Genomic DNA, 26,239 nt, shown 5'->3' with positions numbered 1-26,239 from the left:
AAGAGACTCAGATGGAAATCCTTCAGGGAGTCAACCTTCTGTGGTCCATTCTGTGCAATGCCATTAGGACTTTGTGGTGGTGACGACACAGCTGTCTGTCACATCCCAGCAAGGCCTTGCAGTCCAAAGTCGGAACAATCTTCCACCTCATCTACTAGCCTTCCTTCAAGAGCTCCACACCTGAGCCAGCTTTAGTGGTGGGTCCCAATGCCTGCAGGAAGTTGGATCTAAGCTCTGCCTTTCCAAGAGGCTAAACCAAAAAAAAAAATTTAAATAAAAGCCTCACCTCTGAGCCCCCCTGAAGCTCCAGTCTCGAAGTCAGAGCCACTCTTGGCAGTTCTGAAGCTGAGACTTCTTCTGTCCTCACAAATGGCAGGTGAGGTTTGGCCACATCCTGCTGCAGGTGGACACGCCAGTGGCATGTCTGCACTGCAGAGAGTGATCAGTCACATCCCAGCAGCAGACTTCTGTCTGGGCAGGTCCACCCTGGAAACGAGGTGCTGGGATGTCTTGGGAGTACCCCAAGCTGGTGCTCTGGAGCACACTCAAAAGCCAGGTCTTAAGGGATGGTTCAGGGGTTCCCCTTAGGAAGCACTGTCAGACTCATGCCTGGGGTTGATGCATGAGAAACAGAAATAGGGCCTATTTCCTCAGCAACACGACTGAAATCACCATAGTGTAGACATACCTTGAGACGGTTTGGTGCTAAAAGCTGTAGTAAAGCACTGGATGGACGGACAGATAGATGGATGGAAGTCGGTAAAAAGGTAGGTAGGTAGACAGACAATTTTTTTCAGAGAACAACAAATCTGTGAAACCACGGGGTGGAGCTGACAATGGAATTTCTAGCACACCGGGCCAAAAAAATTGAACACTTAAGATATGTCATAAAATAAAAATTCAGAAATATTTTGATCTGGAAGCACCTTATGCAAGTGGGACACTTCCATAACATCCAAATATTTTATTTCAATAATTTCAAGCTACGTTGCTCTGATCAGGTCAAATGTGTCATTCCAATGATATAAGCCATTAAATAGAAGATCAGCATCAAGTACAATGAAAGCTGAACTAAACTAAAAGGAGAAATAAAAAAAAACAACTCACATTTTGAATTTGAATTGTTAAGAAAATGTCCAGCCAAAATTTTGTTGAAATTGGCACATTCCCTGAAATATTCTGATCACAATGCAACTGCGTTTTCTGATTTTAAAAAAAAACAAAGCCCCTGTCTTGTCAAAATATTTTTGACCAGATCAAGTAAGTCTTGTCTCTATTTGGAGTTTGCCGCGTACAGGTAGATATAGCAGAGTTTGTCGGTGTATCCTCCTAGCAGAGATACCAACACCTTCCAGGAACTCTTGTGCTGGAATCGTTGAAATAATTTTATATAATGGAATAAGCTACAACGGCAGAAAGTCTTTCTGCTAGTACAACTGTGTCAATAGTTTGGCTTTGCCAGCATAGCTGTCTGGGTCAGCTGTGTGATATTTCTCATGCTCTTAATCCAAGCAGCTCTGCCAGGAAAACTTTTGTAGAGTGGACCAGACCTTAGGTTGGAATCAATTGTGCAGCGTTTATTCTAGAGACCGTTACTCACAAATGTGCCAAGATGAGAAAGTTTCTTTATTTTTCATTTGGATCCTCCAAGAGTTTTGTGCTGCAAGGATCCTTTCTCCCAACAAATCAAATCCTGTTGTTGCCCTGTTAGGACATCGCAGTTTGTTGCCAGGAGGGGAAAAAAATGGATATCATAACTGAACAATAACAGCCAGAGACTGTAAAAAAAAAACCACACACAAAACCCAGCACCGAAGGATAAATTTAGGATGCTTTTCCTCCTTCCAGATCCACTTCAACATCAAATTTTAGATTTTCTTCTTATTCTGCTTCTAGTATCAAACCCAGGTTTTAAGAGCTGTGTGTCTACCAGAATGCGGCCCATCAAGCTTCTCAGGCAACTAAGATCACGTAATACAATACTAGAATAAAAGCCCTTTCTGGAGCTGGGGAGATGAGGATAGGACAGACGGGTGAAGAGCTGGGGGCATTTGCTCAGTACATGGTTTCTCAGCACACTGAGAAAGAACTCAGCTGTCAGTACATTTCAGTGTCTGAGCGGGGCAGGGCTTGGAGGATGGAAATACCAAACTAAACCCCAGACACCAAAACGAGGGCCAAATTTCTTTCTGATGCAACTCCAGGTTAATTTGGCTCAGGGTCCCCAAGTTCTCTGACATCCTACAAGAAGAAAATCAGCCGTTGATTGGGAATCCGACTGCATTTGCATGCCCAATTGTCTATCCAGGTCAATGCACGGACAACGTCTTGAGCAAAGAAACACGTTCGCTAACTGCTCGGTCTTGGACTTGACCTCCCAGAGCTGCCTCCTGTGAGAAGCAATGGGCAGTTGCTTCTGTGTTCGCAGGGGCAGTCCCTCCTTCATCTCTTGCACTCTTTACAACTAGAGGTCAGCCTGAACAAGAACCCAGACCCAAGCACCCTAGAAATATAGGGATTGATGGTCTGGGTGAAGCAATCTTGAGACCACCTGGGACCCAATGATGGGGTTTGCAGAACCTCTCAGCATCGCCATCCCCACTGATGTCGCTCGTAGGAGTTTTACTACTGACTTCATGGAGGACAACACAGCGCGATTGAAAATGCACCCCCGCCCCCCCCCAAATTGAGCAACTGGGAACTCCTTTGGAGAAGATGAAAAGATGTCTGATAACCACAGGGGTGTCTGGATCAAGTCTTAACATATGTTATGCAGGCATAGATCCAGTTACCAGAACGGCCTGTCTCCCACAAAACACAGACGCTCACAGCGACATGTCACCAACATGACTGTCACTCCCCCACAAAACACATGCAGAAAAACATGGGATTGCCCTGGTTTTAGATTAAAGGAAGGAAAACCTGATCTACATGTTTCTCTCCTAAGTTCAAATGCAGTGAACAAGAACTGCCCTTTGCAAAGCGGGAAGCACTGAAAGCTGCCAGGAAGCCCTGGCATCTCCTTAAATACATCCAGCCATGACGCCGTGTGACAATTTACACCCTCCACTAACGTCGGCATAATATTATAGCGCGTGCTTGTCATTCTTAAAGAGCATTTTGTAGCTGGGCAATTTTATAGTCCTCTAATTTCACTGAGTGGCAATATAAATGCAGGAGCCAGTAAATAACTTCAGGTTATGGGCAGCTTGGTGTTGCTGCGTATGCACGCGCGCGTGTGTTTTTTCTCTCCTCTCCCCTCCTCACGGATATTTCCTTGGACCTCAGCCAGTATGAGAACACTCTCACCAACTGCTCCAGACATACCATTAGCTGCAATATATATCCAGCCACTTGAGATTACTTCCATGCTAATGGCTCAGAAAAAGACTTTCCAAGAGCTACTTATGAGCGCGCCAGACAATTGAAATATTTCACGAGCGAATATTATGATGATTTGTGGGAGCACTGAGGACTGTTGGAGAAAATGCCAGTGGAAACAGAGTTCCCCGTGACATCTAAAGGACGGAGGTTAGCCGCTTTGTGCAGAACGACAGTGGTCACCAGAGGTGGGAGGGATGGGGAAGGAGAATGGGACGAACATGAGTTCGTCTTCAGAAGGATCAGCTGCAAGACACGGCTTTGATAGGAATGGGCTCCTACAACCTGAGTGATGCAGGAGGTCAAAAAAAAAAAGATGACTGTTGTGGTTCCTTCTGAATTTAAGATCTGTGAATCTATGAAAAGCTGCTAAACCTTTCCCCAGGATGGGGAAAGAAAAGTTTTCAGCTTCTTTCTTTCTTTAAGTTTCAAGAGCCCAAGGCTGAAGTTTTCAGAAGCAGCCACTCATTCTAGGTGCCCCAGCTCTTGGGCGCCCAGCTTGAGCTGGCTGATGCCTGGTGTTTAAAACTATGTCCAGACAAGTCCAGCTGAAGACAAGAAGAGATGTGGAGGCCAGTGCAAAGTCAGGCCCAGATGGGACACTCAGGGATACCTCAAAGCCACGGGCATTCTGGAAAACGTTGGCGGTGTGTTTGGGGTGGAGGATGATGTGCTGGAAGACAGAGAGAAGCTCTTCTCCATGCATCCCAATGGGACTGTTAAAGACTTGGACAGCTCTGGCCTCTGTTCTCGTGACGCTTCCAGCACCACAGACTTTGATGACAATGCCTACACCTCCAGGCAAACTGGCACAGACGCTAAGGTTTCCCCAGCCACCAGCACAGATCCCTGGATCTAGAAGAAAGAAATCTACTAGGCAGCCCTCCGTTTCTTACTTGCAAAATAAGGAATGATCCACACGTGAAAGACCATTTGGATTACAGATACATTTAAAGTGAGATAGCTATTCCTGAATGGTACCATTGGTGCAAACTCTTACTCTGGAGTGGGAGTGTCTTATTCTTGTCCACTTTGAAAGTGCATTAAGGTGCTTCTCTCGCAGGTGCAGGCCCCAATCCCTGTATCTCCGCTCCCGGGACTCCCCTTCTCACGATAGTCCCAGCACCCTTGTGGAAGAGGGGCCGACCCATCAGCAGGGGAAGTCTTGCCAAATTGCAAGGCCCCTTTTTGCTAGGGTTGAGATGTGGCTAACTACCTATCCCCTGGTTCTTCAAATGGCACCATGACATCTCAGCCAAAATCATAAAGGGCTGGAGGTCTGCTTTTCTTTTCTCTTCCTCCCCTTCACTGCCTGCTCTGGGTCCCTCTACTTTCCCTCTCTCTCTCCTTCCAACTGCCCTACTGCAACTTTTTCTTCTCCACCCCACTTTTTTTCTTAGCCAAGAATGTCTTTCTTTCTTTTTTTTAATTCACGTAAAAAAAAAAAACCAAACAGAAAATGACTTGGTACCAAAAGTTGAAAATTTTCATTTGAAAGCCTCGAAGCAACACATTACACTTAGGCCAGGGTAAGGGCACTTAAAATGTGAGCATCCCTTCATTACAGCTCGTTAACCTGTTCCTCTTCCCTTGACCTAGCCAGGAAGGACTTTGCTGGGCTCCTTCTGCCTCCCCAGAGAGACATTGCTCCCCACAGCCACCCCTTTGACAGGGAAAGAAACTCTGTTGTCCTGGCCAGGCTCAGAGCTGCATTACTCAATGGGTGTGAGGCCTTAACGGAGAGAAAGCCACGCGTCCTGATGGACTGGGAGACATAGGATAGTGGGATACTGACCCCAGCGCTCTTTCCTGCCCAGGGCAGGGGGCCGGACTCGATGACCTACTGAGGTCCCTTCCCACCCTAATATTTATGAATCTATAGGCCTCCTGTTATTCTTGAAAAACTGCATTTGGCAAAATGTAAGAATATTCTCTCTCACCAGGATGTTGCTAAAATACTGAAGAATTAAAGCGAACTACAAAGTCAGTCTGATTTGCATGGGATGCTGCATGCCCACTCAATAGATCTTGACTCTAGACTTTATTTTTTCTTCCTACAATTGGACGCAGGCACCAGCCATGAGTCTAAATAAATGAGGCACCCAAGCCTCGTTATATCTGAATAATTTCTGAGAGGGGCTTCCCAGCCAGGAGCCACCGTGTCCTCAGGCAGTACCTATGGGCACCGTTCTCCGGGAGCCTGGAAAGTGCAGACAGTTTGCACTATTTGGGTCACCGATCCAGGCGGTGGCTGTGGCTGTGCTGTGCCTGTCGGGGAGCCTGCAGCCACGGCTTTCACCTTCGCAAAGGACTCGTGGAGTCTGCACACTGCCGTGAGCAGCAGCCAGCTCCTTTCAGGGGGCCCTGCTCAACCAGCCTGACCTGCCACGGTTGGAGGTGTGTTAAGACTGACTTCCCGTCACGAGAGATGCCGGGATGCTGTTTGAGGCCAGCCAGGCGCACCTCCAACGCCAGGACAGAGATCCAGCAGCAAGATGCACCGAGAACAGGTTGTTCCTGGCGAGTCCCCCTGCTCCAGGGATGTGACCCCCCGCTCCGAGAGTGGGGTGAGGACTTACGTCAGTGATCTTGGGGTTGGTGCATTTGCCCTTGGTCCCGGATAGCTCCAACCACTGGTTCTCCTGGGCAGGGCAGTGGTGCTTCAACGTGCACTGGTTCGGCCCCTCGCACCAGCCGCACTCGAAGTCCGGGTCGGCTTTCAGGCACAGGCCGCAGCTGTTGCGCATGGCCCCGCACTTGTACAGATGCACTGTGGGACAGCAAAGGAGAGAGATCCTGAGGGGTGCGGGCACCGAGGGGGAGCCTGGGGGCAGGTCTGTGGGGTGTAATAAGGAGCAACGCGTGGAAAGTGACTCCGGGGGGAAGCAGGCTGAACAAGGAATTCAAGTGCTGTGCCTTGTGGTTGTGTGATAGGGTTATCTGCACAGCTTTAGTAAGAGGTTAGACATGTATTTGTATGGGATGGCTTGGCTAGGGCTGATCCTGCCTACGGCAGGGGGTGGGACACGGTGACCTCTGGAGGTCCCTTCCAGCCTCCCCCTCCCTCCTCTGTCCCAGGAAATGCAAAGGTTTTGGGGACTGAGTTACTCCCAAAGTCCATCTCTAACAGAGAAGCAAAGGATTACTGCCCAGCTCAGAGTCTTGGTATAATCTGGCCCCTTTTTGAGGTGCCAAAGTCCTTTCTGAATACTAATTATCTCGTCTTCCCACCTCCCACTGTTTTTATTAGTTAACCTCAATAATTAACAACTCATCCACAGGACAAGGTGAGGCTGCTTGTCCTTGTGTTACAGGTAGGGAAACTGAGGCAGAACTGCAAAGGAAGTCATTAGCAGAGTGCTTTTTCTGGAGACCCAAGAGAGAAGTGTCTTTGTGCCGCTCTCAGTCCTTTTTCCAGCTACTGATGGGGCAGGTGCTTTTCTGCATGCGATGGGGAAACTTCCCTCCACGCTTTTCTTGCACTATGTCAGGAACTGGCTGCTGTCTCTTCACTGTGGGGAGGGTTATATATAAGGTCCAAAGATTCATCAGCATTGAAACTTTCTGCTGAAAAGCTCTAGAAATCACGCAGTGCCTGAGGCCATGTTCCCCTCCTCACCCCCAAAGGCAGCAAGCACCGGCCCAGGCAATGAAAATGCCGCTGAGCTTTTCATTCCTCGAAGCTGGATGCCAGAAAGGCCAAATTAGTCAGTCATGGTATGCCAGTACCGGACCCTCTCCTGACCTGCTTTTCCTTGTAAAAGTTACATTCCCAAGCACGTGCCTCCCGACACGCTCCCGTCATGGGCAGTGCTGCATAGGCCTGGGTGTCCCTTGGCTATATTTTACTGCATTTCAGTAGTGCCGACTGAAATACTGGCTGGGCACATCTACACGAGATGTGTACTGTGGATCTGACTAATCAGCTCTGCAATAAAGTCTCAGTGTCGATGTGTGCGCCCCTACTACGATGGAGTAAATGAATCTACTGCACCACAGGACAGTCCTAGTATATACAAGTACTGTCCTACGGTCAAGTACTTGACTCCATCGCAGCACATGTTTAGGTGGTGACAGGGCTGGCTGGGCACAAGGGCTTCGGTGCAGGGGCTGCCTGCTGTCTAGCCCCACCCTGGAGCAACCTTGGGGCCCAGCCAGCCCCTCCGCAGCACACTGAGCAGGGTTGAAGTGGCCCCGTGACCACCGGGGCTGCTCCGACCCAGCTCAACGTGCTGCAGTCCCAGGCACATGTGTAAACATGGTGCCCGGCAGCAATAAACTCCAGAACAATATGTGCTGGAGTTTATTGCTATGTGCATATTACACGTGTAGACACACCTATTGTTGCCTCTTCTCAGTTACAGAGCAGAGGGACAGGGCTAGGAGGGGGCAGGGCAGACCAGACCTCAGGAGGACAAGGTTTTCATCCTCTCTCTGGGCATCTCTGTGGACATGGCCCAAAACCCCAACTCTGTTTCCACCGTGGTGTCTGTCTTATCGGACTGTAAGTTCTTGGGCATGGCGGCAGTCTCTTCGGTGCCTTGTCCATGTAGGCCCCAGTCTCAGCTGGGCTAGCTCAATCCCAGCAGCACAGAAAAGACAAGAGATGCACAAGTGGTTAGTTGTGCAGGGAGCCTGTCTCAGCTTGTCTTCTATGCAGTAGCAAACCCTTCACCAGGCATTGCAACCTCTGCATGCACCCATCATTTATGGACCTCTTCCCAGCAGAGACCATGAGAGACACTGAATACCAGGCAGTTGGATATCAGGACCCCCAACCTCAATTGGGAAGGGGCCAAGAGAATCACCTCCACCATGTTTGGTGACTTCAGGCAAGGTCTGCTCTCCTGTGTCCAGAGGCAGAAAGGCCATTTCCCAGGGACTGTACGGTATCACTGAGTGTCTTGTTCACAAAAGTGTCTGTGTGGCATCTGCACTTGCTGGAGTCGCTGTTAGCCTGCCTACCAGCCTCTGCTGTCCTGATCTGAACTTCTCAGATAATCTATCGGAGCAGAGCTAACAAACACGTCCACTCCTTCTCATAAAACGGTTGTTCCCTGGACCGTGCTCAATGCTGCAGGGACCTGGCTCGCAGCCTCTGTAAGGACTGATCTGGAGCAAGTCCTGCCATTCTCTGCAGTGGACAGACACGGTCCAAGGCTAAGAGCACCTTCACCCTAGCTGATCGGACGAGCTAGGTCTCCCCACTGTGAAAATGGCACTGACAGCTTGGTCATTAATATGCCACTGATGGAAAATCTCTTTGATGCCTTCTACATCATTAGCAGCTCTCCAGGCCCATCACACTTCAGGCCATTGGCTTGCAGAGTACAACAAATTAAAGGGAAGGAGTGGCTAATTTAGCATTGGTAACAGGCTTTCAGCTCCACAATGGGTATTGTGACATGGTCCTGGTCCGTGGTCAGCAATGACTATTACCTGACCATTGCGTGAGGGCCAACAGCTCAGGAGGGAGAGGACAATGCATGTCACGAGTCTTCCCCACCAATCTGGGGGATCACAGCAGAGTGGGTAAGGTGTTTTGCTATGAACCTTAAGGTGTGAGTTTGAGCCTTGTTCCAGGGTGATGCCAGAGGCCACCCCAGTGAACAAGCATATAAATGGTACCTGGCCATTTGCCACCTGTCACTAACTTAGGAGCGTCTGCCACGTCCCTGGCAGCGGGCAGGAGACGGATGTGAATGGGATCCAGCGGAAGAACAGAGGACAGGGAGGAGGGGAGGCAGAAGGGGAAGGGGCAGGAGAGACAGGCTGTCTTCTGGCGGTCTCCCTCACCCAGAGGATGGCAAAGGACACCTGGGGAGATGACAAGGAGTGCAGGGTGAGGAAGTAGCAAGAAAGGGGTGGGCGGCATAAGGTGGGGAAGGAAACAGGTGTAGGGGGTGGCAGGAAAAACCACTGATGCTATGACCCCTAAATGTTAAGAGAGGAGAGGGGGTCCAGGGAAAGGCCCATGGGTAACTGAGGGCAAGGGGCAGGATGCAAGTCCCAGATAGTAAAAGGGAGGGAAATCAGGCTCCCCTGCAACCTCCTGCCCTTGGGTTGTGGCTGAATGAGTGACAGCCCCCTCGCCACCCACTGTAATCAAGTAAAGCCGGGCTCTCCGGGCAGGAGGTGGGTCTCATCCTTTTCCATTATCACTTCACTTCGTTCCACCTTTCCCCACTGGCATGGCTGCCCCCTCCCTCCCTCCCTCCCGGCTCATTACCGCATCCAGCCTGGGCACAGACCGGACTAGCTGCAGCTGCTGATGCATTAACTGGAAGAGTCTTGTGGAAGGAGAAGTGAGGAGGGCGGTGCGAGAGAAAGGAGGCAAGAGGGATGCAGGCAGAGTGTGGGGAAGGAGGGGACGGGGAGGCTCCTATTTCTCAGGTGCTCGGGGTAGTGCAGGGGGGGAAGCCCGGAGCACACAAATTAGTAATTTAAGGACAGCGGAGAACAAATGCGTGCAGGGAAACGGTGGCTGCTTTGTTCAGCATGCGGCGCGATGTGGCCTGTTGCTAAGGTTACTGCTTCCAAGGACAAGTTGAAATAATTCTTTACCTTTGTTCTGCGCCGGGTTGTCAATGTTGAAATTCCCATTCCACACGACCGTCAGCTCTACCGGCAGGCTGTTAATCTCCATCCCTTCGTATGAATACTAAAAGCGGGAGAGCAAAAAAAAAAACAAAACACCATCACGCCGGGTGCCGCGGCGGAGGAAGCTGCAAGCCGAGCGGGACTGTCGCTGCCCTGCCGGGACTCAGGCGGCCGCACTCCCCGTGGGATGGATACCGGCCAGTCTCAATGCAAGGCACTTCTGTCCCTCTCGCAATGTCTGGAGGCTTTCAGGTGCTAACTCTTACGTGAATCCTGGTCTGGCTCCCTGGTTTTGGATACGTCTCAGAGGTGCCCGTTCCAGATTGTGGGGTTTATTGTCTAGCGTTGGGTGCACTTTTGACCTGTTAGGTTTAGGATGGGGTGATCTAGCTGGGGCTGGTCCTGCTTTGAGCAGGGGGTTGGACGAGATGTGACCTCCTGAGGTCCCTTCAACCCTCATTTTCTGTGTCTAGTTCAGTGATTCTCAACCCTGGGATGCCCATGAGATCCTTTTATAGCTGCCATGGTGTGCTGTGCAATATTAGCACTGTTAGCTGTGCAGATACCTACACATATTCACAAGATGAACCCAGAGGTTTCATAGAAACCCAGAGTGTCAAAACCTTTCTACCCTGTGGTGGTCTTTCTGAGTTCTCTGCAACAGAAAAAGTGCTCTAACTATTTTTTCTGTCATCAAAAAATTAGTGAACATTAAGAGCCAGCGTTTTGGAGGGTACCTTGAGACTAACAATGTTGAGAACCACTGGTCTAGCTGTTGGGTCTACCTTCCGGTTGCTGGCTGTGTCTCTGGGGTGTCCTTTCCAAAGGTTAGCTATCTCTCTGAAAGGTACCTTGAAGGTACTGGCTGTATTTCTAGGTGCATCTATATTACAACTCATGGGTGAGATCCTAGAGGACTTAGGAAAAGTACCTGGATCTATGTGTCTACCTATTTATATGCAGGGGGAAAAGGCAGGGCCAGGGAAATACAGACCAGCCAGCCTGACTTCCAGTTCTCAAATGATACTAGATCAAATTATTAAATAATCAATGTATAAGCACCTGGAGGACATTAAGGTGATAACAAAGACAACGTGAATTTGTCAAAAACAAATTGTGTCAAACCAATCTAATTTCCCTCCCTGACAGGACAAAACAACCCTTTGGATAAGGGGAAATTCTGTATCATGACTTTAGGAAGGATTTTGACATTGTCCCATTTGACATATGCAAACTAGGGAAATGTGGTTCATCCCTAGATGAAATCACTATGTGATGAGTGCACATGTGATAGGAAAACAACTCTCAGAGCAGCCATCAATGGTTCCCTACCAAACCAGAGGGGCACATTTAGTGGGTTCTGCGCTAGGTTTGGTACTATTCACTATTTTCATTAATGGCTTGGATGATAGAAGAGAGACAGCATTTATCAAATCTACAGATGACATCAAGCTGAGAGGACAGCAAGCACTTTGGAGGACATGATTTGAATTCAAATTGATCTCCATAAATTTGGGGAAATGGTCCAAAATCAACACGAAGAATTGTAATGCAGCAAAGTATTACACATAGGAAAGAGAAATGTAATGCAGACATATAAAATAGCGAATAGCTGCCTAGGGCAGCCATACAGCAGGATAAGATCTGAGGGGTTATAGTGGATCTCAAACTCAATATAAGTCAACAGCATGTTGCAGAAAAGGCAAGCTGCCTTAACAGGAGCTCTGTATGAAACGTGAGTGGTAGTTACACTGCTTGACTCAGCACCGCAAGCCTCAGCTAGAGTACCCCATACAACACTGGGGCCCGTGTTTCAAGAAAGACGGAGACAAATTGGAGAGAGTCCAGAGAAGAGCAACGATGAGGGCAGCTTTGGAAAATATCACTTCTGAAGAACAGTTGAAGGGAATGGCTTTGCTTAGTCTAGGTGAGAAGAGTAGGGGGAGACATGATGACCGCCTTGCAATATGTAAAAGGCTGCTACAAACAGGATAGTGATCAATTATTCCCTAGAGCACTGAGGACGGGACAAGAAGAAATCAGTGCAATGCACGGCAAAGAATATGATGAAGCTATTAGGAAAGATCTTCTCGCTATAAGGCTAGTAAAGCATTTGAATGGGCTACCTAGGCAGGTTGTGGCATCTCCTTCATTGGTGGTAGTGAAGGGCAGGTTAGATGAACGTCCATCAGGGACAGTCTAGTTATACTTGATCTTGCTTCATTGTATAGGGTAGACTAAGTCTTTTGTGGTCCCTTCGAGCCCTGAATTCCTGTGATTCTATAATACATAGGGCTTGGTGTGCTTTTCCAGCCAGATTTTCAAGTGAACACAGGATGTCCATATCAGATTGGAGCAATGGTCCACCAGATTGTGCATCCTACTTTTAGCCATGATCTCCAGCCTGACTTTGCAGAGAAAGTCTAAAACACACATTATGTACATCACCACTTGTATAATGGCAGGGGAAATGGCCCAGCTGCTGATGTGACAGTAAGTGTGAGCACCGGGCGGGAAGGACTGTGCATTTTTCCATTCTCTTGGCTTATCACATTCAGTGTCACTGTGTTTATTGCTTTTGATTGTGCAAGGCACCTGCAATTCAGCAGTAATGGGGCCATGCCCATCTAGTCACTCATTCCTTTATTCCCATAGCACTGTAGGCAACTCAGCAATGACAGAGCATTGCAAGGCAATGCAGTGATGCTACCCTGTCATGTCCAAATGCGTTTCATCATGCAGTACAGCAAGTTGCCCCAGGAATGTTTTGTGTCCTGCTTGCCAAACTTATAGGACTCCGAATCATCCTGCTGAAATCAGCATAACTGGGGTGAAAATACAAAACCCTCACATCAGCAAGACAAAAATTATTCCCACACAGCACTATACCCATTAGGAACTAATTCCTATAATTACCGGGGGGTCAGGAAGAACAGATTAACTACCCATCTCCCAGTTTACTGCCTTTACACTGCAGCCCACTATGTCATCTCACTGACATCTTTATGTCCACTTGAAAGAGTTGGGAAAATGTAAAAATTGTATATGCTGCTGGTCCTATCAGTGCAATGCAACCACCTTGGGGGATGAAAGGGGGCAGCCCGCAATAACATTAAAAGGCAAATCTGGTGACAACGTGAAATCTACGGGAAGGGGTGTTTTAATCAAACGGGATGCAAGGATGCAACTGGAACCTTGCTAGCTATCAAGCCTCTCAAGGCATCATGGATAATGCTCTTGGGAAAAGGGTCAGAGGGTTTTAATGGGCGTGAGTGGTGAGGACACAGCATCCAAAAACAAGACCTCAATGCCCACTGCACTTGGTGCTTGGTCACTGGTTTGACACTTAAAGACCAATGGCTATTGAGTGACCACAGCCAAAACGTGGCATTCCCGGGCACTGTCACCCACCCAACTAGATGCAGCTCTAAATAATCGAAGAGAAGAAAGCAGGTCCTAGCCCAAAGCCCTAGCCTGCTCCTGAATCTCTATCCTGCTGGCCCCAGGGCTCTGCACACCATTGCCCTGCTAGGGACCAGCCTGGCATTGTGCCCTCCTGTGCTGGCAGTGCCTGGTGCGCACGTGCTCCTGGCTGGGTGCTGAAGGAAACTTTTGCTGTCTCGGTGGGAGCACCTGCTGGTCACACTGGGGCAAATGGCAGCTTCTAACTACACTGGCCTTGGAGTTTGCTTGCATGCACACAAGCTGCTTTCAGGCCTGAGCAAACAGCAAACTCATCTGAACCTTCAGCCAAACTCAACTAGCAGCCTTTCCTGAGGCTTAAAGAGCATCCCTCCTTTCCCCACCCCTCCTCACTTCATCATCTCATGCTGCTGTTTGTAGTTCCTGCCCCAGGACAAGATATGAGACAGAAGTGATGTGATACCAAGTGAAAGGGGCAGGGGCTCCTTGGAGATGAATCACAGGAGCCTTAACCAAGTTTTGCTCCCTCCTCCCTCAAACTCCCACTTGAAAGTCAACGGGCGCTCAGCTGAGTCGAGACTGAATGCAAAGGCAGCAAAGACCCTGGGATTTGGTCCTGGCTAAACCAGGGGCGAGCTGGAAACCCCCCAAGGATGCCTGTGGACATGACATGCCAGCCTGCTTTCCAGACTCACAGGGAATGCCAGGGCTCTCAACCTGCGTAGGTATGTTCTCTCGTCCCTGCTAATTGCCATGTAGTTGCAGAGTAAAACATATCCAGTGATTTCTGCCCATTACGGTGGAGTGAGTGCTAGTTATATGGTAATTTCATTCTGGGCAAACTAAACACAATTAACCAGGAACCTGCAGGCCTCTGTGATTATAATCGAGTTGCAGGGTATTTATGGGTAAGGACCTCATGGTTACCATGGAAGTTAAAATCACTCACAGGACAGCGGCACCCTGCCCATGTAGCTGTCGTCATCAAACTCAGTAATAGCATCTGTAGGACACTTCTGCGTGTTATTTGGAGTAAGACCCACCACACTGATTTCCCATTGCCCATGCTTTCTTCCATAGGAAAGGTCCAGAGGACAGACCGGGGGCATGTCTTTGCAGACAGGCTCGCTGAACCCAGTGAGGAAGGCTTTAAACTAGGTTTGCAGGGGGATGGAGACCAAAGCCCTGGGGTAAGTGTGGAAGCAGGTGACCTGAAGGAAGCAGAAGCAGGAGCAGGCAGCAGGGGAGACCTTCACTTGCTTCCTGAGAAATTAGGGCAATCGGTTAGTCACTGCCTGTGTCTATACACAAATGCACGGGGCCTGGGAAACCAGCAGGAAGGATGGGAAGTCCTTGCGTAGCCATGGGGCTATGACATGATGGGAATAACAGAGCCTTGGTGGGAGCTCGCATGGCTGGGGCAGTCTCATGGGTGGGGACAAACTGTTGAGGAAGGACAGGCAAGGGGAGAAGAGGAGGAGGAGTTGCACTTCATGTCAAAGAGCCGTACGATTGCTCAGAGCTCCGGTATGAAGCTGGAGACAGGGCTGTTAAGAGCCTCCGGGTTCGGGTCAGAGGGGAGAGCAACAAGGGTGATACTGTGGCGGGGGTCTGCTATAGACCACCAGACCAGAGGAAGTGGCGGATGAGGTTTTCTTCAAACAGCTAGTGGAAGGTTTTGGATCACAGGCCCTGGGTCTCATGGGGGACTTCAGTCAACCTGACATCTGCTAGGAGGACAATACAGCAATGCGCAGGCAATCCAGGACATTTTCAGAGCATGCTGGGGACAACTTCCTGCTGCAAATGCTGGAGTGGCCAACTAGGGGCCATGCTCTTCGTGACCTGCTGCTCACGAACAGGGAAGAATTGGTGGGGGAAGTAGTAGTAGATGGCAACTTGGACAGCAGTGATTACGAGATGATTGAGTTCAAGGTCCTGAGGAGAGGAAGGATGGAGAGCAGCAGAGTAAGGAGCCTGGACTTCAGAAAAGCTGACTTTGACTCTGTTATGTAACTCATGGGCAGGATCCCCTGGGAAGCCAGTCTGATGGGGACAGGACTCCAGGAGAGCTGCCTGTATTTTAAAGACACCTGACTGAGGGTATAGGAACAAACTATCCCGATGTGCAGAAAGGCTAGCAATTGTGGCAGAAGACCAGCTTGGCTTAGCAGGGAACTCTTCAGTAAGCTAAAACATAAAAAGGAAGCTTATAAGAAGTGGAAGCTTGGACAAATAACTAGGGAGGGGTATAAGAGTATTGATTGTGCATGCAGGATTGGAGTCAGGAAGGCCAAAGCACACTTGGAGTTGCAGCAGCAAGGGACATGAGAGGTGACATGAAGGGTTTCTACAAGGATGTCAGCAACAAGAGGAAGGTCAGGGAAAGTGTGGGTTTCTTACTGAATGGGGGAGGCAACTTAATGACAGATGATGAGGAAAAGGCTGAAGTGCTCAATGACGTTTTCACCTCGGTCTTCCCGGCAAGGGCAGCTCCCACACTACTGCATCTGGCAGCACAGTTTGGGGAGGAGGTGAGCAGCTAACAGCTATGAAAGAACAGGTTAGGGACTATTTTGAAAAGTTGCATGTGTACAAGTCCATAGGGCCAGACGTGATGCACCTGAGGGTGCTGAAGGAGTTGACCATTGTAATTGCAGAGCCACTGGCCATTATCTTTTTAAACTTGGGACAACTCAGAGAGGCCCTGGGTGATTGGAAATGGTTAAATATAATGCCCATCTTTAAAAAAAGGAAGAAGGGGGATTCAGGAAATATAGACTGGTCAGCCTCATCTCAGTCCCTGGAAAATTCACAGAGCAGACCCCCAAGGAATCCATTTCTAACCACTTGGAGGAGAAGAAGGTGATTAGGAAGTGTCAGCAGGGATTCACCAGGGCAAATCATGCCTGACCAACCTGATTGCTTTCTGTGATGAGATGACTGGCTCTCTGGATGTGGCAAAAGCAGTGGGCATGCTATACCTTGACTTTAGCAAGGCTTTTGATACAGTCTGTCCAACATTTCTGCAAGCAAGCTGAAGAAGTTTGGGTTGGACGAATGGACTGTAAGGTGGATTGAAAGCTGGCTGGATCGTTCGGTTCAACGGGTAGTGATCAATGGCTCAATGTCTAGCTGGCAGCCAGGATCAAGTGGAGTGCCCCAGGGGCCAGTCCTGGGGCCGGTTTTGTTCAATATCTTTATTAACAAGCTGGAAGATGGGATGGAGTGCATTCTCAGCAATTTTGCGGATGACACCAAGCTGGAGTGTGTAGTACATACAGTGGAGGGTAGGGCTTGGACTAACAGAGATCTAGACCAATTGGAGGATTGGACCAAAATAAATCTCATGAGGTTCAATAAGGACAAGTGCAAAGTCCAGCACTTAGGATGGAGCAAATTCATGCACCGGTGCAGGTTGATGACTGACTGGCTAGTCAGCAGCTCTGCACAAAAGGACCTGGGGGTGACATTGGAGAATAAACTTATTATGAGTCAACAGTGTGCCACTGTTGAGAAGAAGGCTAACAGCATACTGGGCTGCATTAGTAGCAGCGTTGCCAGCAGATTGCGGGATATGATTATGCCCCCTCTATTTGGCACTAGGGAGACTTCATCTGGGGTCCTGTGTCCAGTTTTGGGTCCCCCTCTACAGAAAGTTTGTGGACAAATTGGAGAGAGTCCAGTGGAGGGCAATGAAAATGGTTAGGGGGCTGAGGAGCAGGGCTTATGAGGAGAAGCTGAGGGAACTGGGCTTGTTTAGTCTACATAAGATGAGAGGATATTTAATAGCAGCCTTCAACTCCCTGCAGGGGGGATCCAAAGAGGCTGGAGCTGGGCTGCTCTCAGTGGTGGCAAATGGCAACACAAGGAGCAATGGGCTGCAGTTGCAGCAAGGGAAGTTTAGGTTGGATATTAGGAAACCTTTCTCACTAGGAGGGTAATAAAGCACTGGAACAGGCTACCCAGAAAGGTTGTAGACTCTCCATCCTTGGAGATTTTTAAGACCCACCTAGACAAAGCCTTGGCTGGGATGATGTGGTTGGGGCTGGTCCTGCGTTGAGCAGGGGTTGGACTAGATGTGCCCTCCTGAGGTCCCTTCAACCCTCATTTTCTATGAGGCTATGTCCATGCTATCTCTGTACCATCTTTTCGTTCCCATTCCACAACCACTAAATCCCAGAAATCAGGCAATGCTGGTTGGATGCTCATGGCATGCATGGGGCGGCCTGGGGCAGATCACAGTTTTACACGCTACAACAGCATCTTCTTTCTGAAGAGCTCAAAGCTCTTTGCTAACACGGATGGACTAAACCTGGCAATGTCCCAACAGGTAGCAAGCTGAGCTCAGACTTAACTGATCTGCTCAGGGTCACACAGTATGTACAACAGGGAGCTGGTGGCAGGACGCCATTCAGGAGACTCTTTGCCCAGATTTGTGCTTGAGTGGACCACGATATCAAGATTTATTCACTGCAGTGCACTTCTACCTGTTGGCCCTGTTTTGGAGACTTGCAGCCAGGGCAGCTATCCATACTGAAGTCTCTGTCATCACCATGTTGAACTGTGCAGTAAAAGGGAATCATGGCCTAGTCTGGAGGTAACAGAAATGATCATGCTCCCAGGGACCTGGGTCCTTTGGCTCTTGTCTCTTCGAGGCACCTCACATCTTTGGGTTTCCAGGTCCCTGCTGGAAGGCAGTGCCCAATCTACTTGCCAACCTCCCAGCACTACCGAAGAAGGTCCCGAGAGCTGGTCTTGTAGGGCTCCCATTAGCACAGACAGCACACCTGACCTTCCCCCAGTGAACTCGGCTCCTAACCATGACATATCATTCATCTGCAGGCTCTCTCGGTGGCCATGGCTGCTCCACTCAATGCCTTTTTGACCCTCGGGCTGTGCAGGGAGTTGCCCAGCCAGGTCCCAGAAGCAACCCTCATTTCACAAGCCAGCAAAATGCCTGGATTTGTTGTAGGTAAATCCTGCGCTGTTGGCTCTGCCTTTGCGTACACAGTCCCCCAACGGCAGGGAAGTATCCAGCCGAGACTCATGGAGGTGGGGATGGGGTAGAGATAGATCCCTCTAATGGAGAACGATGAATGGATATTGCTCATTAGGGAGACGCAACTGCCCTTCAACGCCGCTGAAACAGCAACTTGAGCTTTGTGTGCTGAAACACAAACCTCTGGCAGGAGCAGCTCCCTCCCAAAGAAAGGCATCTTCCTGAGACACGGGGCACACCAGGGCCCCATTGCAGTCTAGGGCTAGGCAGATACGTCACTCTAAATCACGACTCTCAACTTTGTTAGGCTCGAGGCGCCCGTCAGAAAATGCCACTCATTTTCTGACTACGGAAAAAATCCCAGAGCAGTTCTTCTGCTACAAAGGACTCAGAAAGCCCCTAACAGGTCTGAGTGTTTTTAATACTGTGGATTCCTAGTTGAAATCCCTGGGTTTATCTTGTGAAACATCTTTGCAGACCTGACAGTGCTAACGTTGCACAGCACCCTGCAGCACCCTTGCAAGGCTCTCGAGGCACCTCAAGGTGCTGCGGCACCCTGGTTGTGAATCACTGCTCTATATTGTGACCATCTCCCAGCTTTTGTGTGGTTACTGCTGTACAGGGGAGGCAGAGGACAGCCAGCCAGGCCCCATCCACAGGTCCACCGCGGGAGGCCTTGGGAATGAACATGGCGCTGGATGAGCTGGAAAGGGTCTGGCTGGACTCTGCAATGTGTAGCAGAGAAGGCAGGGCTGCTGCTCACAGGAGAGCTTCAAGCGTGAAGGTTTGTGGCCATATACTGCTTAGTACGGCCTTCCCCACTTCCCTAGCTATACACAGGAGCCTCCGTCAACATCAAGAGGGATGCTGATCACACCAATGGGGCGGATATCAGATCCAAGGAGATGGCTCTTGGCTGAATAAAACCTCAGGTAAATGGACAAGACCTGAAGAAGGCACCTCTCTGGCCAAGAAGCATGATTAAAGCTACGGGTTGGGCCAACAGAGAGATGGTGCATTAGCCCATGATAGATTTGACTAGCAAATCAAAGGTCTCGGTGTTTTCCAGGCCTATGTCCCTTCCAGACATTATCATGAGCTCACATCTGTCTCCGGGTGCTAAGAACTATCACTGGATCTCCGGCTTACGTGGACCTAAATGGCACTGCTACAATGGGGCAGGCCCGTTCGGATGCCAGCTTGTCTTCTCAGAGGAAGGCTCCTGGCTCTGGCATTTGCTCACGGCTTCCCGAGCCAGTTAGCCTGTCAGATATCCTACAAGGGGCACCGGCTCACTCAGATTTCTTCTTTCTGAGATGATGCAAGAGGGGAGAGTATTAACAAGGGTTTAACTTTTCAGGCTGGCTCAGATCTGACCTTTCATTTGGCAGGAACAATTTGTACATGTAAAATCAGTGCTGCTAGCTTTGGGCTGGCGAAATGAAGAGGGGGTGCATGTCCTGATGACTCCAACAGCCTGATTCGCTGTCACGTGCGGGTGCAAAAAAAACCCCAAGATCTTATGGACTTCCTTGCAAAGAGGAGCCTGCCTTTTCAACAACATAGCCCAGCAGTTGTGGGCAGACGTTGAGCTGCCAGAGCAAGCCAGTTGCAGTTCACACGCTCCTTGGAAAAATTCAAGAGCAATACCACATCTAGGGGTCACAATGCACCCAACGCTGAATGCAAGCCAACAGCGTGCTGTGTTGTATTAACAGGAGGGCTGCGTTTTGACTATGAGGGTGCTTAAGCACTGGAACCGGCTTCTAGAAGAGGTTGCAGAGTATATCCCATGCTAGACACACTGGGCTGCAATGGTTTAGGCAACTCTGACCCTGTCCTGAGCAAGAGGCTGGACTAGATAACCACATGAGCTCCCTTCCGGCCCTACTTTCCTATGATCCTCTGATCTTCGTGAGCACTGGCCCCATAACTAGATACAGACAGAGACCACGCATGGAGCTTCTACTGAAGTCCAATGCAGGCTGTGTTCCCAGTCCCTATCATCTGCAAAGACTCTTTCATCTGACGGCTGGGGGTATCCAGAGGTCCCGCTGGCCACCACCTTGAAATACAACCAGAAAACCTGCTTGAGGGTTCGCCGCTGAGAAAAAGAAGTCTGCAACCCAAAGAGGTACATCATTCACTAAATGCAGAAGCAAGGTGCAGAGAGTGGCCTTTACCAGGGTCCATATATCACCTGGCTGGATTTAATAACAGCTCCCCATGACCACTAACATGTTAAACCCAAGCTGAGCCTGGAGCTATGGCTCCTCCGTGGGGGATTACGTACAATTAAATCTTAATTAAGCCGCCCATGTGTAGGAAACCTACAGGCCTGCACATGACCATACATGCATGCAGACAGAAGCAGTCACTCGGCGCACAGAGAGCAGATCAAAGTCACAGTCACAGGACTAAAGCCTTCAGCAGCTTGCATCTGGTGTCTGGATATGAGGTCCTATGCCCATGGCAATGCCATGGGGCCGAAGTGTGCCCCATTGCTCTACTTTAGGAGTCCAGAGGCAGCGGGGAGACATCTTCAGGGAAGCTGCACTTCACTATTATTTGAGGATTTCCTCCTATTCCCCCACCTGCATTAATAGAGAGGGAAGAGACCTGGGCTGGGACTTAGCAGAGGTGTCTCTGCTGCTGCCACAGTCTGCCTGTATGACCTTGGGTGAGGCACTTAATCCACCCCCCTACCCCATCCATAACTCAAGGATAGCAGGATAGCGACCCCTCCTTTTCTTTCCCTTTCCCTTTCTCCTGTCTGTCTCAGCTCCTTGAGGCAGGCCTGAGTCTCAGGCTGTATCTGTACAGAGTCTGGACAAGTGGGGTCTGGTCATGGTTTGGGTGTCTCGGTGCTACTTTAAAGCAAAAAGATATGAATCCTGACTACTGTCAGTAATAAATCAAGAGTACCCAGCCCTCCCAACCACATTCCCCTTGGATCTCCCCTGAGTACATGTGAGAGGAGGTCTGAGATCTCATGCAAGGTTTTCCCTTGTTGCATGATCAAAGACTTTGGAGATCATTAACTCAGCACGCTAATGATGTTGCCACTTCCTCATGTCAGTGTTACCAGTGCACAGAGATCACAAAGCCCAGAGACACCTGCCAGGTGACCCAGGACATGAAGTAAACTGAAATACCAGTGGGGAATTGAGGGGCAAAGATCAGCCACGCAGCTTGTATGCCCTGGGGCTGGCGTGGAGGGCAGATCACAGGAAGGCAGGATGAGTACACAGATCATTGGTGTTAGCAATGGCAATGACCTTTCAGGTCACCTGTCTGTCTCCCTCCCACCTCCCAGCTGCCTGGGCAGGATGCTTTGGCCAGTCTGGCTTTAAATGATAACGAGTGATGTGGCTCCCACCATCTCCCACGGGGAGCCCATTTCCCGGCCTAATAGATCTAGTTGTTACGGCCGCACATCCTGACATTTCTTTATATTCCTCCTAACTGCTCCCTCTTCTCATTTCATCCCATCACTCCTGGGCCGGGCTCTCTGCAGCGGACGATATAAGTGCAGTAAGTGATGGCAGGCAGGGTCTTTCTGGGTGATAATTGCATTGCCTCGGGTGGTGTGATGGAGCACGAGGGCCTGGGCTGAGAGGCTCAGATCACTTGGCAAGAGCAATAATTGCCCCAAACACACTGTCTGGCATGACTTATGGCTGTTATCAAATGAAACATTGATGAAACATCTCCACGAAGGCCAGGGAAATGCGGAGCTGGGATTGGCTGGGCTGAGCATCCAAGTGCCAGAGGTGCTGTGTAGTGCTTCTGGTAGCCGCAGTGAGGCCAGGCCCATCTGTGTGACTTGTCTTCACTGAACTTGGAATTACTTAGAAAGGAAAACGTGAGGGCTCGAGTCTGATCTCAGCTGTACTAACCTAAACCCAGACTCCTTCCACCAAGATCAAGGAGCCAGGGCTGGATTTTGGTCTCACTTATACCAGGAGAAAGCCAGAGCTAGGACCTGATTTTCCACCGAGGTAACAGAGGAGAAGCTTCATTCTGATCTGGGATACACCAGGGTAAATCCAGACAAGCTCAGCTGGGCAATGGTGGCATGGCTAACTCCCATGTCAGCTATTCTGCTCTTTATGATCTGGAGGACTCGACTTTCCCCAATGAAATTAAAGCCCAGCTCTGATCTCAACAGTGTTAGCCTAAAACACAGAACCGCATCGATGACTTCAAGAAAATCACCCCAGGATTAACACCATTTTAAGCAGCAAGGATTTCTTTGGGTGACATTTTTCATTAGACCAACTATGGAGCTGGAATGGAGTTAAACAAGCATTTGAATGCAAGACACTCTTCCTTAGACCACCTCAAGTCTAACTCTTGTATTGAGAAGCTGGTCTAACTTTATTCCAACTACATAGTTGCTCCAATAAAAAAAAATATCACCCTAAGAAATCCTTGCCACTCGCATCATTTCTGCAGCATTGTGGCTACAGCATCACTCTTACACCACCACTGAAGATCATGGTCTGAACTAGAAGGTTCATATTGCTTTAGAAAAACCATTAGGCCTTTCCCGTCACTAATCAAAATCCCATCCCCAGACCTGGGCAGATGATGGACAGCCAACATGGAGGAGGTGGTGCACAGAGTATGGCATTAGAAAGAGAAGTGAAATAGCTCGGATGTACTGTCCAGGGCTAACTGGCTACCCTGAGTCATGGGTCATGCCTGGGTCAGCCCCTGGGGTTGGGAATGGAGCATGGAGCTTATAATTTACAGGTGGCTTCTTAGGAACAGTCATTTCTAAATGGCAGGCCTCTCATCTGAGCTGCAAACTACTGATGCTGTGCTTGAGCCTGCATGGGCAATGGGTCCCATCAGCAAACCGCTCTATGGAGCTGGGCAGGTATACTGAGGTTAAGCCACCCTCTGGGTCCCGAAAGGTTCACAGTACAAGAGCTCTTCATGTGGGTGACCTCCAGGAAGAGCTCTGAGTCCTTCCAGGATGAGGACAGGACATACTGCTCTACTCCTAGCCAGTGCTTGTCCAGAGCTGCCGTGCGTGCTGTTATTTGCCGAAGACTCGGTCGCTGTTCCACGCCACCCAAAAATCCCCAAACTTTGTAATGACTAAGCAGCAGTGCCTTCCTCACAGCCCCCCAAGGCGGTACACGGACCATCCCATGGGAGACAGCAGGACTCGGGCACTTTGACCGCAAAGGTCTCACATGCAACAGGGGAGCAGTGCTTTAATTTCTAGGTGGAGGGCAGGCTGCTTAACATGCATCTCTGTCACGGCAAACACCCAGCCTCACATGCTTTAGGATATGTCTACACTGCTTCCTTGGCCTGCTCATGGTCTGGCCTTCTAACCCAAACCCACCTTTAAAGCCCCTTTGTTTGCATGCAGCAAAAGTCCAGCATGCCCCAAGAAACTCTCCTGAGCATCAGAGAATGGGGGCTGGACGTCTCCCTAGCCTCCCCTCCGCAGTGTGGTCCAAACTAAGCCCAGCTAAGTGTCACAGCACAGGGTGACTCCTGGGACCTGGCTTCCTGCCCTTCTGCACTCAGGCTTCCCGACTCTTTGGCCCATACTCAGAGCTAAGCACAGGAGAGACCAGTATGGGGCAGAGGTGACTCCTAGAAGGGCTCAGGTTGGGAGTAAGTTGGCCCATTGCTTGTCTCTCCTTCCGTGCGTGGTGTGCATGTAGATGTGAAGGGGCAGCTCCTATGGCTTGGGCTAATTAAGAACAATTGACCCTAAATAGTAACACAGACACAACCCTTAGACTGACACAGTCATGTCTGCATGCATTCAAGCGCTTGCACAGTCCCTTTGCACTTAAACATGCATAGACACGTATGCACATGTACATGTTCAGGCACTACACACACACACAGGTATGTAGCCAGGTAGCTAACCCCATCCCCACATCCCAGCAGCACTAAGCCCAGTGACCAAAGCAGACTGGGGCCACAGGGGCTGTTCTTGTCCAGGCAAGGTTGAGCGGCAGCTATGGGGAATGATGCTCACTCCAAGGGTGGAAAGGAGCTCTCTCTCTTTAAGTGGCTTTGAGCTGAATGGGGAGGAGTTACACTCTTCCCCTCCCCGCTATTGTAATACTCAGCATCTTCCCGCCTGAGCAGCACCAGCCTCGCGCCCAACAAGTCTCCCCTACTTCCTTGCAGCAAGAGCTCCCAAACCCTGAGCCCCTTCACCCCACCTGTAGCAACTCAATAGCCCAGGACCCCTTCTCCCTACAGCACCATAACCTGGCACCCCTGCAGTGCCAGCCCTCCGCCGTCCCCTCCACCACCGTCACCAGTCTGTTTCATGACTGACAACACGCCTACGCAACCGCCCAGTGACCCGCATGCCTTTGGCAGTAGAAAGGCCCATGGCGAGGATCATGGATGAAACAAAGCGGAGAGTCTCCACTCGAACATATGCCCAACCACAGACATGCCAACACCTGACTGAGGTGCCCACTGGCAGGACATGCAGCGAGAGGCCCCCACTGACACCTCATCCATGCCTCCTCTCCCAATGCCTCCTCTGTAACTCCGCTGCGCTGTCTACAGGACTTGGTTGACAAGGTTTCCGTTCAGTTAGCAAACTACTGCATGCAGCCGTTTCAAAAGTCAGGCTCCCCTTCGGAGAGGAAGCTGTATCAGAGACCTTCCTCCCTATGGTCGGTGCCCTTCACTACCAGCCCTGGCACTGTGTCCCTCTGGTCTAATTGGTAAGCAGATGGATGCTGTCGCAGAAAGCCACCTTGGTTTCTCCCCAAAATCTCTGCTCTGTGACAGTGTGATTAGATGGGCCAGCACAGAGGAGTCACACCGCAGCCTCTCCCTTTAGGTAACTTGAGCTGGCTGCAGGCCTGAGGGAGGGGAGACCTGCTCCCTCTGCCTACGGGACCGGTATGGGCCACCTGGGTGAGGGGCATCTACCTGGGGGGCTGGAACCTGCCCGGTGACTGGTGATGTGTTTCAAATTGGTTGGCGGAGAGCCAACCGGAGCTGGCCTCCACTGGGCCAGGTGAATGAGGTCACGGGGGTTATATAAGTTAGGACTGCCCGGGTGGAAGGGGCAGCAGCCATGCGGGGGACACAGGGAAGTGACACAGAGAAGCTTTACCATCTAAGACTGGCTCTCTCCCCCAAAACTCATGAGCAAGGAACCGCCTGCCTCCGGAGGGAAAACTTCACCGGCCTTTGGAAGATGCTTGTGAGTAAGCTACTCGAGATCTGACAGATATCTAGCTGGCAGGAACTCAGATGCGTGATCAAAAGGCTACCTCAGCCACACTGTTTGCTCTTTAGGATTTCTAGGCTATTGCTCAATCTTGTACCTATTTTCACCCTACCCCTGTAATCAATAAAGTCCTCCTTTGTGACCGGTGTGGGAGACTTATTGAGGGGTGGGTCTAAATTACGCCTAAGAGACCCCTTAGGTCTGCAGACTAAGGGAGACTTTACTTTTTGCCCCCAGACTTGGGGAAGTGCCCCAAGTGCCTGTACTGGGTCGAGTACCCGTAGGACATTAGGCCTGTGTTTCCCCGAGGACACAGATTTAATAGACTTCATAGACATTAGGGCTGGAAGGGACCTCGGGAGATCTTCGAGTCCAGCCCCCTGCCCAAAGGGCAGGCAGTCAGCTGGGGTCATAGGATCCCAGCAAGACAAGCATCCAATTTACTCTTAAGAGTGAGTCCATTCTCGGGGTGGTGGCAGCTACGTTACCCCCAGGCTAGCGAGTGTGCTCCAGGAAGGGGGTCGGCCGGACGTAAGGCACCCCAGGGAGGCATTTGGCGCCTGGGAGGTGGGCAGCGCAGGGAGGTGGGCGGCTCA

The 26,239-nt window shown here is 50.1% G+C and overlaps 1 protein-coding gene across 1 annotated transcript in view; it reads right to left on the bottom strand.

The window, feature by feature from the left end:
- The window catches only part of PLXNA4 (plexin A4), a 533,592-nt gene that overhangs the window by 93,333 nt on the left and 414,020 nt on the right, over positions 1-26,239 (bottom strand). The window contains exons 11-12 of the mRNA XM_090041550.1: positions 9,946-10,042; positions 5,961-6,151 (exon numbers count right to left, since the gene is read on the bottom strand). Of these exons, the coding sequence (XP_089897676.1) occupies positions 5,961-6,151; positions 9,946-10,042 (288 nt within the window). The remainder of the gene's footprint in view (positions 1-5,960; positions 6,152-9,945; positions 10,043-26,239) is intronic.

The sequence above is a fragment of the Crocodylus siamensis genome, chromosome 4 (assembly GCF_052110815.1).
Source record: "Crocodylus siamensis isolate JL-2025a chromosome 4, ASM5211081v1, whole genome shotgun sequence".
Taxonomy (NCBI): Eukaryota; Metazoa; Chordata; order Crocodylia; family Crocodylidae; genus Crocodylus; species Crocodylus siamensis.
The sequence above is the reverse complement of the archived record's forward strand: the minus strand, read 5'-3'. Positions and strand labels throughout refer to the sequence as shown.